This window comes from Canis lupus, chromosome 14 (assembly GCF_011100685.1).
Source record: "Canis lupus familiaris isolate Mischka breed German Shepherd chromosome 14, alternate assembly UU_Cfam_GSD_1.0, whole genome shotgun sequence".
NCBI lineage: Eukaryota > Metazoa > Chordata > Mammalia > Carnivora > Canidae > Canis > Canis lupus.
This window is the reverse complement of record NC_049235.1, coordinates 29449988-29466758: the sequence shown is the minus strand read 5'-3', so window position 1 is coordinate 29466758 and position 16771 is coordinate 29449988. Positions and strand designations below refer to the sequence as shown.

Sequence of the window (16771 nt, the reverse complement as noted above, 5' to 3'; positions counted from 1 at the left end):
GAGATAGGGGAAAACTAAAGTATTAAATAAATAGGTATGAGCAAATGTCTTAATTTATTTAGTCAAGGCATATGTATTAACTAATCATTCTTCAAAGAGTTGACACTTGAGCACACTAATATGAAAATTCCAACTAAAATTCTATTTCCTCATAAAATAAACTCTACATGTACTTACCCTCCAAACCTTGACCCTGAACACGCCTCTAGCAGAGCAAATTATACCAATTAATGGCTAGAACAGTCAATATACGTTTTCACTGTGTCAGAATAAAAATAAACCTCTCAGTTACCCTCAAACACTTCCTTCCATCCTTCCACACCTGTTTCCAAACCAAAGGGTCAGGACACTCAGTGACTTAAACATCACATCTTGTGAAAATATGCCTGCTTCTACTTTCATCAGATGTTTATTTCCAAAGACAGATTTTCTTCTTTAAAGAAATCTTCTACTGAAAGAAAATCTTTTTTTTGTGTAGTTGCGCCCTCTCCTGGTGAAAATTTCTAGACAAAATACAAAATAAATTTATATTCAAGTGCTTCTTTCATGTAGAGTTAATCAGACTGTTAAAAGGATATATTATATATATGAATTAATTTATATATATAAATTCTATATAATATATTAATAAATCTTGTAACTTTTAGTTTTTTAGCTACATGTTAAAACAATTCTTACAAGTCAAAGTTTGAAAGACTTACAAAGACCCTGTATCCATTCTCTCTTTCTCTCACCCTCCCTCTTCTCTCTCTTTCTCCTCTCCAGGAGCTAGAAAATATCATCAGTCAGATGATGCATGTGGCAGAGTACCTGGAGTGGGATGTCACTGAACTTAATCCAGTAGGTATATGGATATTTTAACTGTTGGCTATATTCTAGAAGGCCCTTTCATATTTTCTTTTATGACCCTAAGTGACTATTTACATTCAATAGCGAAAGTGTCTTCTGAACAAGAAAAGATATATGTGGTGTTCTTAGCAGTAACTTTGGCTTTTCTTTTTCATGGAAATTTATTTGAATGGTGGTCTCACATATCTTTAGGTAACAAAAGCTGCTGATGGATACTGCCAAGGTTATGCCATGCAATAAACTAGTTAGAATTAATATATGTTATTCATGATCTTCTATGATTTTCCTTTTATGGAAATAGCTAAAGATTCATTCTATAGGAAGATGAAGTCAATTAAGAAGATGATGACAGTTTAGTGGGTACAGTACACTGTGTTGGTTCCTATATTTGTGTTATTCAGTGCTTGCAACTCTCTGAGACATAGACTACTGTTTTGTTTATTTTACAGATAGAGAAATTGGGCCTCCAGAATGTTAAAGTAACTTCCCGATAGCTCTTCAGCTAAAGATAGAGCTAGAAAATTGTAATAATTTGTTTGAAGAAATAGTATCCAAGAGGCTTATAAAAACATAAAAAAAAACTTCTTATTTTTAATAGATTTATTCCAGAGGTACAACATTATTCAAATGTATATTAAAAGATGCTTGGTTAGGAGAAACTTTGACTTTAGTTACAAGTAATATTTTGGGGAGAGTTGGTAAGTACATTATTGACTACTTTATTCTTGAAACCAACCAAGTTGAGTAAATTGTAAATGAATTAAGCAAATAGAAATTACTTATATTTACATTTTATATGAATTTTAAAAGCCTTATAACAGCATGACAGTGGCATGACTGTATGATAAGAGAACTGTGATAGCATTTCCTTTGCTTTGGAAACTAGTGCCAATAAAGTACAACAAACATATGCAATATTGTGCCGAAGGGAGGAACACCATTCTTACGGGATTGGGGTTTTCCAAGTTTTAATTCAACTGGTTTTGCTTTTGAGGGGATGTGGAAATAGATATCCTGTGTGCATAATGCAGATATTGCTCACAGAGTTGTTGTTTATCTATGAAATAATAAAGTAGTGGTAACATGTATTTCATTCTAAGAATACCGCTTGAATCATCTTAATACTATTTTCACTGAAATCAAGGGGCTTCTTTTAAGTTCTGTTATCCTTTAAGGTTATGTTCATCCAAAACAGCTTTTTCCACCTACTCACCCTAATACCTGTGAATATTGTCCAACTTAGGCAAGTCTCTTGTCTTCCTGGAGTGATGGAGGAAGTAAGATGTTTTTCTATCACTTTTCAAAACAGAAGGGGGCACCAGCGCTTCCCCACGAAAAATACCAGGGGACTCTCGCTTGAGAAAATAGGGGATTTGGATGATTTGAAGAAGGGAACAGTTGTTGGCTAGGCAGTCGAATTATGACAAGTACTTACGGGAAAATACAAATCATAAATTACATAGCATTATTTGTCACTTGTGGCACACACTGATAAATCTGCCACTTCTATGAGTAGTATAAATTGTAGAAAGTGAAGATAAAAAGACTTACCTTGGGCAGTATGTTTGCTTTCATAGCGACTGCCTCATCCTGCCTAAGGCCCATTTTAAACCAGTGTGTACCTTTGTACATGTTGTTAGAGACCTGATCAATTTGCATATGTGAATAAAGATAATTGAACATTTAAGGTCCATGGCAGTCAATAGGGAAGATTGAGATGTCCTTGGAAGAGATCTTTAAAAAAACAAAGCCAAGCTCTTACATTAGATTTATTGGGTACCAAATGAAAGCATCAACCATCTGAAACAATGCTCTGTGTTTTCATTTTCGTTTATTCATTTCTACTAGTTCATCAGAACGTGTTCAAGGGGCAGGACATTTTAACAAGAACTTTAAAAAAAAGATTTTATTTATTTATATGACAGAGAGCACAGCAGGGGGAGCAGCAGAGGGAGAAGGTGAAGTTGGCTCCCCGCTGAGCAGGGAGCCCAATGTGGGACTCCATCCCAGAACCCTGAGATCATGACCCCAGCTGAAGGCCAGATGGTAACTAACTGAGCCATCCAGACAGCCCTTTAACAAGATCCTATACCAGTTTTCCAAATTTTAAATAATTTCTCATTTTTCATTTTGGGAATAATAAAATATTTCAGTACCACTTTGTTCCAAAAAGTCTCTTCCTTTTCATTACCTATATTTAAATTTGTATGAAGGAAAATAACCTGATTTTCAAATACTTCATGAAGAAAGACACCAACCTACTAAGTTCAGGAGTTTTTAAGCAAACAGCACTTCTGTCAACATGTCAAGTATTCCATTTATTGCACCTTTCACATTTTTGTCTTACTGTTCTTTGTATTTCTTTTTTTCCCTGAATTTATTAAAATCTCTGTATTAGATAAGGGTGGTGAAATACTTTCTTTATAGGGGCTGTACCATGTTTCCATTTTGGTGCTGTTGAATGGAAGCATTTCACCTTCCCAGCAACCAAGGGTAATATGTTCACAACTCACATATAGTTTCTGCTACTATAACATTAACAACATCTATATGACACTTACCTTACATATTAGTTACTCTTTGAAGACATTTACAGTATATTAACACGTTTAAGCCTCATGACAATCCCTTGGATTCGATACGGATATTACCGCTATCAAACTGAGAGACAAATGTATTACTAAGGAATACTGTGGAGAACATTTTGGGGCACTTTGTACAAGTCCTCTTTAGAAAAGAAATCTAATCAAAAATGACTTGATGGTTTAACTTCTTGGCTTTATTAAGTTCTGATAGGCAATTAAAAGCAACTTAATTTCCTCACCCCTTACCACTTAGCAAATAATCATTTCAGCTCTTTGGCATGAAGTTAATTTGTTCAGACATTATCTGGCATATATATGAATTTAAAAAAATCTAGAAAAAGCAATTAAAGACCACTTTCACCCTTAAAGTATACCTTCTCATTTTAGCTGTACCATTCAGTGAGAAAGTATTAAAAAGTTAAGCAATTATTTCTAAAAGTTGAATAGTATAAGAAGTCAGGTTCTAGAAATCATTACGAAGCCACTATATACTCAGTTATTGGATTGACACTGTACCAGGTTACCTAGATATTTATTTGTATACCATGCTTAGCTGCCAGTTTGTTGTAACCAATTACATTAAATGCTTTATTCTCTCATATGAAATTTATTTTATTGATTCATTGCAAGTTTTTCCTCATCTTCTCTACTCTAGATCCTCCATGAAATGATGGAAGAAATTGACTATGATCATGACGGAACAGTTTCTCTGGAGGAATGGATCCAAGGAGGAATGACAACAATTCCACTTCTTGTCCTGCTAGGCTTGGAAAATGTAAGCATTTACACAAAGAGGGTGGCCTGGTGGTAAGTCAGTGGGGTTCTCTATTACACATTTTGATCATAAATTGATCTGGCCATTTTCTGTCATTAAGCATGTAGTGAGTGCCTGGACCTTTTAATAAGCATGCCACAATGCGAGTTCATAAGTCATGTAGTAATATTTGCCACAAACACATTGATTCATTTTAGGCATTACCTTTTTATTTAATACATAATTTCTCTATTTAAAGTTAGGATCTAGTTAAAAAAATTGACCTTCTCATTATTTTACTTATTGTAAGAAACTCCCTAATATTATTGTATTCTGTGCCTCTTGTGGTACTTCATCTCATTCCATAATCACCCTCCCCATGAAAAAAAATCTGTTTTATTGATAACCAGTACTTGGAGAAGCCGATTATATATTGAGGTATTTGAGAATATATATATATATACTATATATAAATGACACATAATTTTTTCTTACATATCAAGTCAGCTAGCCTTACATTCTAGCTTGTCAAGAGTTTTCTTGTATCAGTGCCTCCAGTGGTAATTAAATAGTGGTTTGGGGAAAAGAAATTAACCTAAGTTTAGAATATATATGAGTGACTTTGAAACCAAATCTTCAGACGCCTGGGTGGCTCAACAGTTGAGCGTCTGCCTTCAGTTCAGGGCGTGATCCTGGAGTTCTGGGATCGAGTCCCGCATTGGGCTTCCTGCATGGAGTCTGCTTCTCCATCTGCCTGTGTCTCTGCCACTCTCTCTGTGTCTCTCATGAATAAACAAAATAAAATAAAATAAAATAAAATAAAATAAAATAAAAAGAAACCAAATCTTGCTGCTCAGCCTTGATGTAAATTTCAGTAATTGTTAATTTCAAACTCAGTGAGTCACTACTGAATTTTTGTATTTAGCCTTAATGAACAAGAATTAACCATAACATCCATGCAGTAAAATGTATACTAAGATTCAAAGAGCATTACTGATGGAAAGCACACCTACAATATTTAGAATTTTGAGATGCAAGAATATAATGTCCACCTCTTTGCTGCTGACTCCAATACTTTTCATACTTCTTGTTACCAGAGATAGCAATTTTGCAGATTCAAGACTATACCACAATTACTTAAGAGACCAGATTTTTAAAAGCCCTCAAGAAATCTTGCAGTCTGTGTTTGTAAAACATGTGAGACTATATACAAATATGTTTGTACATATTTACATATGAGTTTGAGAATATATAAGTGGGCTTCAGGAAAGTAACATTTGTTTCTTTTTCACCTGAATCTTCAAATCCTTTTCCATCCATATTAATCTTACCCTTCATGAGGCGCGTAGGATTTTAGACATGGCCAGAGGAAGGAGGAGAAAAATTACTAGTAGATGATATACAGGATGGTTCCTTCAAGTAAATATTAAAACAAAGATAATATAGATCTTATTGTTAATAGATGTATATTTCTACATTTTGAAAATAAATGAAGCAGCATTTCCTTGCATATGATGTTCTCATACTATATGTAACCTGTTATCTTTTGTAATAATCTGTTATATATCTCTATATTATAAATATTTAATTTTTATAAATATTTAATGTTTAATTGTTTAATACACCTTCTGATAAAAGTATATGTAAGTCAGTCAAGACAAAACATAAAGAAAATGTTAACATTTTAAGGTTCCATGTACACTCTAAACAGAAAAAGCTGTCAAATGTTCATCAAGGAGGTTCTGATAATAGTTCTCTCAAAGAGAATTTTATATTTTTAAAGCTAAAGGTGTGCTTATTCTAAATATTTGTGGGAATTTTAGTGTGAAAGAATATGCGGGAATGAGTAAGTAAACAATTTGGTAGTTGGGGTGCTAGACAGCAAAACGCAGAAGTGAAGACTCAGTCATCTGTATTTAAAATATTACAGAAAGATTTTGAAATGATGTTCATCTTTCGAAGCTATTGTTTAGATTTTTAAAATAATTAAATTAATAAATGTAGGTATTTGTAAAGTTATGAAAATAGCATGGGTAAATATATTCCACCGATCTTTACGGATTTAATTCAAACTCTTAAAGAAACAATACCTCATCAGTTTCTGGTGTAGTAGTAACTATTTCAACTGACTGAGAATTCTCTGTCATAAATTTACGTGTTTGTCATGGATTTATAGTAAATATATCTAATTTACTTTATAAATATTCTTAAATTTACAGTTTGTGTTTTTAGTGATACGAGATTGCTTTTGGGCTTAACAGGAAAAATCAATTCAGGGTTTCAAAGTAGTAACCAGTAGTTTTGAAGCTGTGTTTCCCAGAGAAGGCCACTAGATGGCAGGGCGACATCGTTTAACATTTACAGATCAGCTGAACTATGAGATGGGATTTTTTTTTTCCCTTGTGAAGAATTCAGAGTTAAATCCCTTTCCTCTGCTTTTTTTTTTTTTTTAAGAATAAGCCAATAATCATTGCAATTGTCTTTTAATAAAATGTATAAGCCATGTAATTATGATCACAAAACAGAGCATTTATTTGTTAGAAACAGATTTTTAATTCCAAGGCATGGAAAGTGTTTTACAAAGCAAGAATGACACAATGACAACTGAGTGATGAGGGCCTTTTTTTAGTAATTGAGATTTATTTCCTTTTCTGTAGGCAGTTAATGTGTTATGTTATTACCTGTAGAGAATTTGATTCATGATGCCATTCCCCCCTCAATCCCCCCAACCCTCCCCACCCCATTTTTGCTAATCAAATTGGAAATCTAGAAGCTTTAGGTTGAATCCAGCCATTTATTGTGCAGCCTATCTTGTTATGTTGTCCTATATATTCTTGTCTTCTGTCAATTATGAGCTCAGGGAGTAGATTCTAATTGATAGTGCAAGTTAAATACCATGGTGTATTTGAAAGTGACTATGGTGTACCAGCCAAATTACACAGATAAGAACATTGTCCTGAGAGAGTAATCCTTACTTCTAAAACAAAGCAGAATGGTTGTGATTTCAGTGTAGTTTATTTTTCTCTATCAACAGAATTTTAAGAGCTATTCTATTTTAAATGTTATCTGTTTTGGCACCAAAATCGGAAATGTAGTTTATCAGAACCTGATTCTATATCAAATGCTAGAGAATAAGAGTCATTTCATTTCTCTTATAAGAAGTCTATCAAACTTAGCATACCCAACATGAAATGGTACACTGTCTTACATCTAAGGAATACTGAGAGTTTGGATGGCACTTGTGATTTTGATCATACCTGAGGCATAGTCATTTATACAGGAGACTTATTCTTCCTTTCATGTCACTGAAAAATTAAATTCAATTTTGAATGAAAATATTTCATTTTAAAGTAATTATATCTAGCACTAAACTCTGCTTTAGTAATTAGTAGTCTCTATAAAGGAACAGAGAGTGAGTAAGTTAGGCTTTGTGAACCGTAAGGTCTTTATTGCAACTGCTCAATTCCACTGTTATGGTGGCACAAAAGGAATCACAGACACTAAATAAAGGAAAGAACAAGGCTGTGGTCCAATAAAACTTTATTTACAAAAGTAGGTTGCCCACTTTGACCCAAGGGCCATAGTTTTCTGACTTCTAATTTATTCTGTCACTAATCCTATTACAAACAGAAAGAGTTTCAATTTATTTTTAGTCATTTAGGAGAAAGGAATCTAGTACCCTTTATTTCACTCACTTAGACAACCCCAGCAAGACATGTAGATGAATGAAGAGATAGTACGGTAGCAGTGAACTTCATCAAGTCGGTATCTTTACCTTGGCTCTGTTATAAACTAAGTAGGTCATTTTGTGCTAGCCAGTCATCCTCTCTGGACACACAGGAAGAAGCTAGGCAAGAATATCCTTTTCCTTTTCTAATATTGGTTTAGCCATTCCTTTTCTTAGATGAACAAGATAATTAATAATGTCCCAATTCCTAGTATTTGTAATCTTGGATCATTATTAGATTTTTCCAGGAAAATTCCTGAATTCATATTATCATAAAAACAGAAATACACATTTTAGTAGGAGCTTGGCTTAATATAAGAATACCTTAGCTTCTTAATCTTAGATTGTAGTCCCCACATCTGGCATGTATGGTTTTTGAATGGATATATGTTTTGATTTCTCTATATGTGCTCTCAGATTCCTAGACTTTAAACACTATATGTAATTTAAACTTTGCTGTTGATCAAAATGTTTCAGGACATATTTTTTTTCACCTGACTCAGCAAAGTAAAAGTAATCTTTTGGTATGCCTCCTGATTTCTGATGGAATCTATTTCCTGATGAAATTTCTGAGTATAATGGAGAGCTGAAGATGATGCATTCTTAATAGACTAAGCTATATTTGGAAGACTAATGTTTCACACTCTATTTTTTAAAATTTAATTTTGTTGAGATGTTGTTTTGCTGTTTATATATTGCTCAATCTAGAAAGAAATTAGGAAGCTGGATAAATGCAACAATTCTTGAGATTCCAGGTTGGGTCATTCCAGGAAAATGACTATGTGATGTGCCATGCTGTTGAGTTTGCATTTGAACCCAAGAATGGCAGGGCCTGAGCCTAACTTCAGAAAGTCTGGAGATACGCCATTGATTACAACTGCACTCAGAATTTTAAAATGTCTCTGTGTATTCTCTTTGCCTAGACCTGATGTGGCTCATCTTTCTGTCTAAAAGAGCAGTTTCTTTCACATTGTTGTAATTTTTTAGAGACCTTGAGCAGAAAAGTAAGGTGATTTAATGGTCCTTATTATTTAATGTGTTGGAATTAATTTGAAACATTAGCCCTTAAATGTGTTTTAAGTGAAGTCAGTTGAAACAGGGATGTGGCCAAGTATGGGCATTAAGAGCATTTTGGCCATGACATTAGTGAAATTTTTCCTTGAGGTCTTTTGAAAAAATGACATTATTTATAATAGCTCTAGTTCACTTGAACATGATCTGTGATCTTGGATGCATTTAGGGAAAAACTAAAACTTTAGAAATTACTAGGATAACGAAGTAGGTTCCAAAAAGTTCCAAAAGGCATTCTTGCCTTCGAAACCTCCTTTTGACTTCTAGGGGAATAAAAGGGAGGAAGAACCTGGAGCTTCTTCTCCGCGCGAACTTGCCTACGTTTCATAAAGTACTTCCCTGTCGTAATTGGTTCGCAGAACAGAACTGCTTTAAATTTGAAACATAGTGTTTTACTAATACCAGGAATAAATTTCTACTAAGAGTGATGTCTAGTAATAATGATAAAGTGAGAACAAAATTTTTAAGAAACAAAGTATAGTAAACCTGCAAACACTCTTCTCAAACCTTGGCCGAAATGTTGGGATGTTACACAACTCAACCCAATGATGGTAATCATATTTGCTGTTTATATAACACCAGTCTTCTGAGGAGCTAAATTGACTTCACAGGTATTGTATAATGAAACCTCACACCATGGCCTGGGAGGGGAAAGTGGGTGCTTTCATTTTATTAGAGAGGAAAATAAGAAGAGAGGTGAAATGTCTTATCCACATTTTCATAGTAGGCCAAGAATCAAACCTTCTGGATTTCTTCATCATTTCTTGTTTAAAAAAATGAATTCCTTTTGATGGCAATAAATATTTATTTGCAGTAGAAGTACTAATAGGAATACGCTTTACTGGCTGATAGAATATAGTAAGGGACAGATTCTCCCCACCCCCCACTAAGTTTACCATCTAAATAAGACAAACAAGACAAGACATGAAAATACAGAGAGCTGGGGTATAATTTGCACTGCTGAGAAATAGTTGGCTCCTGGTTTCAATTTCTTCTCTCGAAGTCACATACATATTTCATCCTTTGCATATTTTGGCAATGTATCCGGTTAAGAGCTATAAAGCTATTTAATTTGTTTTTTGGTAAAGTATTTTATGTCTGGGTAATGGATTTGTACTTCAGTTGCAGCCTGTAACATGGCTAAGTGTTCTGATTGACAGAACACCCACGTTCCGACTTGTTTATTTTTTGATAAGGAAAATGCCAGCTAACTTAGTCCATATGTGCTCTTCAACAGGATGAGGCTTATTCACATGTAATGGACACTCATTTAAAAATAAAATGACAAGGATTATAAGAACAGTAATACATATGAAAATTAGATTTTTTCCCTTCCCTCTTTTCACTTAGGAATGTTAGTTTAAGCTGATTTTACCTACCTGTATCTATATATTATATCTATCTCCCTATCTGTATGTTAAATTGACAACCCCATTACTTAAACTTTTCACTCAGGATGTTTTATTTTTAGCCGAAGGAATAGAAATTTTAAAATATTGGCAGTTTGAAAAATAGAGCAATGCTAAACAAATATGTAAAACGGTCCATTCACATAATAATGATATTAGAAATCTTGTGATTCAAACAAACCAGAAATGGATTCAGAAATTACTATAAAACCTATTTCTTAAGTTGTGGAAGAAAATTGAAACACCACTGTCTTCTGATGTCCTCTCCATGACACTCTCTACATAACTGCTTTTGTTGAGAGCTTGTTAGTCTTTCATCCAAAAAAAAAAAAAAAAAAAAAAATCTGAGCATTGTCAAGAACTGTGAAGAGTCTGAGAGTCACCCTACTTGTAAGATAACAAGCTTGCTTGCTAACATTTCATGAGTAATGGCAGAGGACAGGAGACACCTAGGACAGAAGCAAAGGACTTCTTTATTTATAGCAAAGTAAGATGTAGGAGCTGCATGTCTGAGCCGGTTCTCCTGGTATATAGAGTCTCACAAGGATGATCAGGAGTATTGCCCAAAGAATCACTGTGCACAGCATCAGAGCTTGAAACCCTTGGCTTTGAGAAATTAACTCTCTTATAATGTGCAGTAAAGAAACCTGCTTAACTTTTTCCTAGAAAGGAGAGTTTATTTTTATTATGCCAGACAGTAAGTAAACCTGTCCTCTCCTCTGGAGGGAGGTACATCTCTATTGCTCAAGGCTGTTTGTTTTTCAAATATCTTTGAAAAGATAGCCTGGAAAAAATGACAGTTCTTGTGCTTACAAAATGTGCAGAAATTCAAGACACCCATGGAGAATTATGTCCCAGGAAGCATTTTCATTAATGTTTCATATTATGATGCAAATTTGACATTTCTAGTTCTAATGTAAGAATTAGTTACTATGGATTTAATCAAGTACTTCAGATTTGGTGTTTTATCTCTTGACTAGAAATAGGAAAAGCTGGCCAGGATGCATTATTATTAATATTTTAGTATGAAGGGAAATTAAATTATCTGGACATGTTTATGCTGTCCCACTACTACAGAAATTGTATTAGTGTCTCAGCACACAGTAGGTGATCAAACAGTTTTATTAGGTGAATGTATTCTGAAAAATATGACAACTAGGCTAACTTGAAAAATCACGCCCTATAATGGTTTCTATAGAGTAAGTGATGTCTCAATTAATCTGAGTTTGATACAGCTTGGTGATGGTATACAAGGGCTACATGTTAATGCAGAAAATGATATATAATAACTTCATTTAGTATCTTGACCTTCTTGCAAGGAATTCAAGAGACTCATGAGCATCATATTATTTCATTTTACTTCAATCTGAACAATATAGATGTAATTAAATACCTATTAGAGAAGTAGCTATTATGATATTATATAGTTTTACTTAGAAAAATAAATCATAATTATAGTTGCTATGCTAAAACGTGAATTAATTTAAACCTAAGGTTTTATTGCAGCAAATAACCATAGTAATTGTTATAAGTAAATACAGTGATACAGTTCTAATATTTTAGCACCTTTCTATGAGATTAAAATCACATTTTACAAAAGAGGAACAAGTAACATGATAATATAATTAGATCCCTAAAAAGTTTATCTTTTAAAACTTGCAATTTGTGACCTACAAAAATATACCATTGTAAATTATAAGCTGTAAGTAATCCCCAACTGATGTCTTAAAATATCGCCAATAACTTACTTTTAAGTATTGTTCTTTCCCATGCCATTTGGTCCCATTTCTCTGCCTCCTTTAAGACCCCACCATCATGAAATTTGCACATTCCTACTACTAAGCAAGGGTTAATATCCTTTCCAACTTTTTATTTGTCGGGCTTTTCCACTGAAGAGTGTTTTCTCTCTCTTTATTCATTTATTTGCTTCTGGAATTGTGCTAAGGATAAAATATTCAAAGGGGAGGCAGACATGCCCCCATTCTTAGGGAGTGCTCAGTTTGGCAGGTCATGATGATGGTTTGGGACATGCTGTTGGACTGTTGACATTAGACAAGAATGCATGCGTTGCTATAGTATCCGAGATTTGTTAGCAGGATCTCATTCCACTAGAGCACATGTGTTTTTCTAGACTCTTTGGCGATCTTGGAGAAAGTCAGGGATGAAATAACAGATTGTCTTCAAATGCCTCAGTCCAGCTCTGAGTTTTATTGGCACTTGCATATTCCACTGTTTATTTCATTAAGTGAAATCTGTTTCTCTTACGTCCTGTGCAGAACGTGAAAGATGATGGACAGCATGTGTGGCGACTCAAGCACTTTAACAAACCTGCCTACTGCAATCTTTGCCTGAACATGCTGATCGGCGTGGGGAAGCAGGGCCTCTGCTGTTCCTGTGAGTACACTCGCTTTGTCTGGATGTCATCACCTCCAGTGGGAAAAGGTTGATTTCATGGAATAGTCCTATTTGTAGATGGAGACCTAAGAAATCATTCTGACCCTTCCTGTACCTAGAATTTATGTTTCCCTGCAGTATGTTCCTAAATGTTTAGGTCACTCTAGCTTTAACTTTCTTCAGTTTTAGGAAACCCTCCCCTTGGAACAAAGCTAGGGACATTTTCCAATTCATTAGCCATTTTCTTTCTATTATAGTGTCCATTGTCATATGAGCCTCATTTTTTTCTGGAATTATTATGAAAATTGCCACCAGTTTCTTATATTTATATCTTACTCATATTTCTTCTTTCCTCTTCAAGTACTTTATTCACATTGTCTTTCTATAATGAGCCAATTCTTCTAGGTCTTTTAAGAAACCATTGAATTAAGGATTATTAATTTGCATTCAGATTAAGAATACAAACTAATCTTACACCTCAGCTACATGATTTTTAATGCTATCATGAGGAAAGCCTTCTTATAAGATTAGTGGATATTGGAACCCAAAAGATTGCTCATGAGTTGTGACCATTATTTTGACTTAAGTACACTTATCTTTGCAATTTTCTTTGTATTCTGTTGAGTGAATACTGCCCCCTAGAAATTTCTGCTAGGTTATGTAACAACTAATTTATAGAAATCACTAAAGTATTTTTAAATAAACAAGATTTATGCCTGAGAAATCTTACATTCTCTAATGCCCTTGTTAAAGCAGAGGGGATATTGTGACCTCCTCACTAAAGTAGGACATTCTCTTCGCCCAGCAATTTGTCCTCTCATCACCTTTTCTGCTATGTGTGGAGTTACTGAAACTATCATTTATTAGACACATCCCATTTTTGTGCATTTGTATTAAATCGAATTTCTTACATGGCTTCCATATAGTATATAGTTTTTTGATATTATTTTTAGGTAGCAGCTTCTTTGGAAGTATATCTGAGATTTCAATTCCTTTCAGATGTATTATTTGACATTAAAACCATGTTTTAGTGATATTAATTAACCATGGTTAGGTGACATTAATAAAGTTATATGAAATCACAATATGTCAATTCAGAGAGCAGTTTCTGGTGGCCACATTTGAAAGGCTAGTTATGCTAGAACATTCTTTACATATAAAAGAAGTAACTTGTTTTTAAAGTTTTGTTGTTTTTAAGATAAAGGATTTTTTCATGGTAGATTCTATTGATAGGAGCATATGAAACAAAATGATAACTCAAATAATGTGAATGATGTCATATAGAGTGTGAGAATTTTGCTCACAAATTTTAACTGACAAGTGTGACAAATGCAATACTCGATATTATCACCAATATGGAAAAGAAGAAAAAGTATGATTTCTTTCTCAGTGTCACTAAAGGAAATTATAAATGTGGATATTTTGGAACAGTTTTACAATATGAATAGTATGTGGATTTAGTATTTTTCATTCTATTTCTATAGTGTGGTTTGTTTTTGTTTTATTGAGAAGGCTACATGATCATTTTTTCTTTAGTTTTTGATTTATGTATATTTATACATTTAGAAGTCTTTCAGAAAAGGCTGTTCCTTTTGGACAAACAGTACCATGATGGCAAAATGGGGGATAAACTTATACTGAAGGCCTGGCATGCATGATGAAATCTACTCTCTGGAAATGGACTAATCAGCCATTTAAGGTTTAGATAAATCAATAGAGAAAATAGCATAAACTCGTGGGCTTTTATTTCCATGCCCTCCAGCTGCTCTCATGCCTATACTTTGTAAAATATAGATTTCTTCCTTCTAGCAAATGATACCAAGCCATTTGGCAGTCATCAATTTGTCTTTAATATTTCTGTCATCTGGGAATTATTGTGAAAAATTTGAGTGAGGCCTGATTTAATTAAGCATTTCCTGCTATGCCATGATAGAAGAGTCTTGGTTTTTCACATGCATAATATTTCCTGTACTAATTGGCCTTTTGTATTCCATGGTAAAAACAGTCAACTTAGACTTTTTCTTGATGTAGCTGATTGGATTGATTAGGGACCAGTGGATATGAAATGAGGTTCTGTTAATGTCATTCTTTCCCTATAAAATTGCAATCAGGCCCAGGATTAGCTCTGAATGTGTGTACATGTTTCTTTTCAGTTTGCAAGTACACAGTCCATGAGCGCTGTGTGGCTAGAGCGCCTCCTTCTTGCATCAAGACTTATGTGAAGTCCAAGAAGAACACTGATGTAAGTGTGTGGTTCTGCTTGCTTTCTTAGGGTGGTGTTTATGGATGCTTCTTCTTATCACAATGCTCTTATTTTATTTTAGGTCATGCATCATTACTGGGTTGAAGGTAACTGCCCAACCAAATGTGATAAGTGCCACAAAACGGTTAAATGTTACCAGGGCCTGACAGGACTGCATTGTGTTTGGTGTCAGATCACAGTGAGTAACATCGGAAAACAAATCTCTAGCATTCACGCACAATGGAGACTGTGTATCCCATACTCTACAAGAGTTTTACCCTGGATGATCATCCTGAATTTTAGACTACATCAGCATAAAACCATGTATCTCTCAAAGGGATAAGAGCTAGAGTCAGATCTGTCTTCACAGAATCCAGACTTTTAGAGCTAGTGACAGCCTTAGAGATTATACCATCATGCAAATTCCACTTATGTTCCACGGAGCTCTAGGAGTTATCAGGAAGGTGATGAGAAGCCATGGCTAGGGGTGGGTGACATGCATGGGACACATTCTGAGTAGAATTCAACTCTCCCTCTATCCCTAATGCTATTTTGGAAGAAATTTCTATTTTATATGTTGTAAATTTATTTTAATCACAAAATTATTTGGATGAATAATGTGATCCAAAGACTTAATTATATAGTGAAGACACTATGACCAAGAGAAACAGAGCAAATTATTATTGACCACATGATTAGGTGGACATGCAAGTGGGTCCATATTTTAGTTCTTGATGCTTCTAAGGACTTATTTTGCCCTTCTTCATGACATGTTGTTGCTTTGCTTGTTCACTTTTGTCATAAGTTGAGGGGTAAGGTTTTACATATGGTATTTACATATAGTGTTTATAGATGTAAACTGTAGTCTTTATGGTGATGTTGACAATTGAGAAAGAAGAGATGAATAGGTCTTTTCTGGGAAATTTTAGCACTTTGCTTAGTTTGCAAAATTATCAATGCCTGGTTCAAATAACTTCTGGAATAAATGCAGTTCTTAGATGGTAATGCTAGTTATTTGTGTTTAACTTCTGGAAGTTAATTAGTTAATTACAATGCCATTTTTACAATATAGTACAAAAATATTTAGGGGATTGTTTCCCCTTACACACACACACACACACACACATTAATTTTGTTTTATTTTTCCAGCTAGTGTGTCAGCACTCTTGTTATAGGAGAAATTGTTCTTGCTTTTGTGGAATCAAAACAGTAGGGAGCAGTGTTTCAGTTAAGTAAGTTTTTCTGTAGTGCCCCTCAACCCCATTCCGCATAAACCATTTACAATTTTACTTAAACACACATATACATACACACAGAATAATGAGAAAAACAAACTATGACTTGCATTTCAAAAATACGATTACATATTTTTTTAAATGAACACATTTTATTCAATCATTTTCAGCTACTTCTTGGTTAAATTACATTTACATTTGAAATTTCCTCAATTATGAAAAACTGTTTTATTTTTTGAAGTGTTTGGTTGTTATAATAAAATGTCTAACAATGATTTAAATTACACATATGGATTACTTAAACATGTTGAGTCCTCAGTTTTAGGAAGACCACAACTATTTAATTTTTTAGAAACTTTGTGCACATTATATTAGTCTGTTTTTTTTTTTTGCTAAACATCTATAAAAATATGTATTTTTGCTAAACATCTATAAAGAATCCTTGAAGTTACCATTGCTAGGAATCTGTTATTGATATTTAAGGAATCTTGAAATTATTTTCTTG

At 33.9% G+C, this 16771-nt stretch overlaps 1 protein-coding gene across 7 annotated transcripts in view; it reads left to right on the top strand.

Moving 5' to 3' along the window:
- Nucleotides 1-16771, top strand: part of DGKB (diacylglycerol kinase beta) — a 701584-nt gene that overhangs the window by 193339 nt on the left and 491474 nt on the right. For all 7 annotated transcript variants that reach the window (XM_038556980.1, XM_038556977.1, XM_038556978.1 and 4 more), the window contains 5 exons: nt 766-840; nt 4090-4209; nt 12672-12789; nt 14943-15031; nt 15114-15230. In XM_038556980.1, coding sequence (XP_038412908.1) covers nt 766-840; nt 4090-4209; nt 12672-12789; nt 14943-15031; nt 15114-15230 — 519 coding nt within the window. The remainder of the gene's footprint in view (nt 1-765; nt 841-4089; nt 4210-12671; nt 12790-14942; nt 15032-15113; nt 15231-16771) is intronic.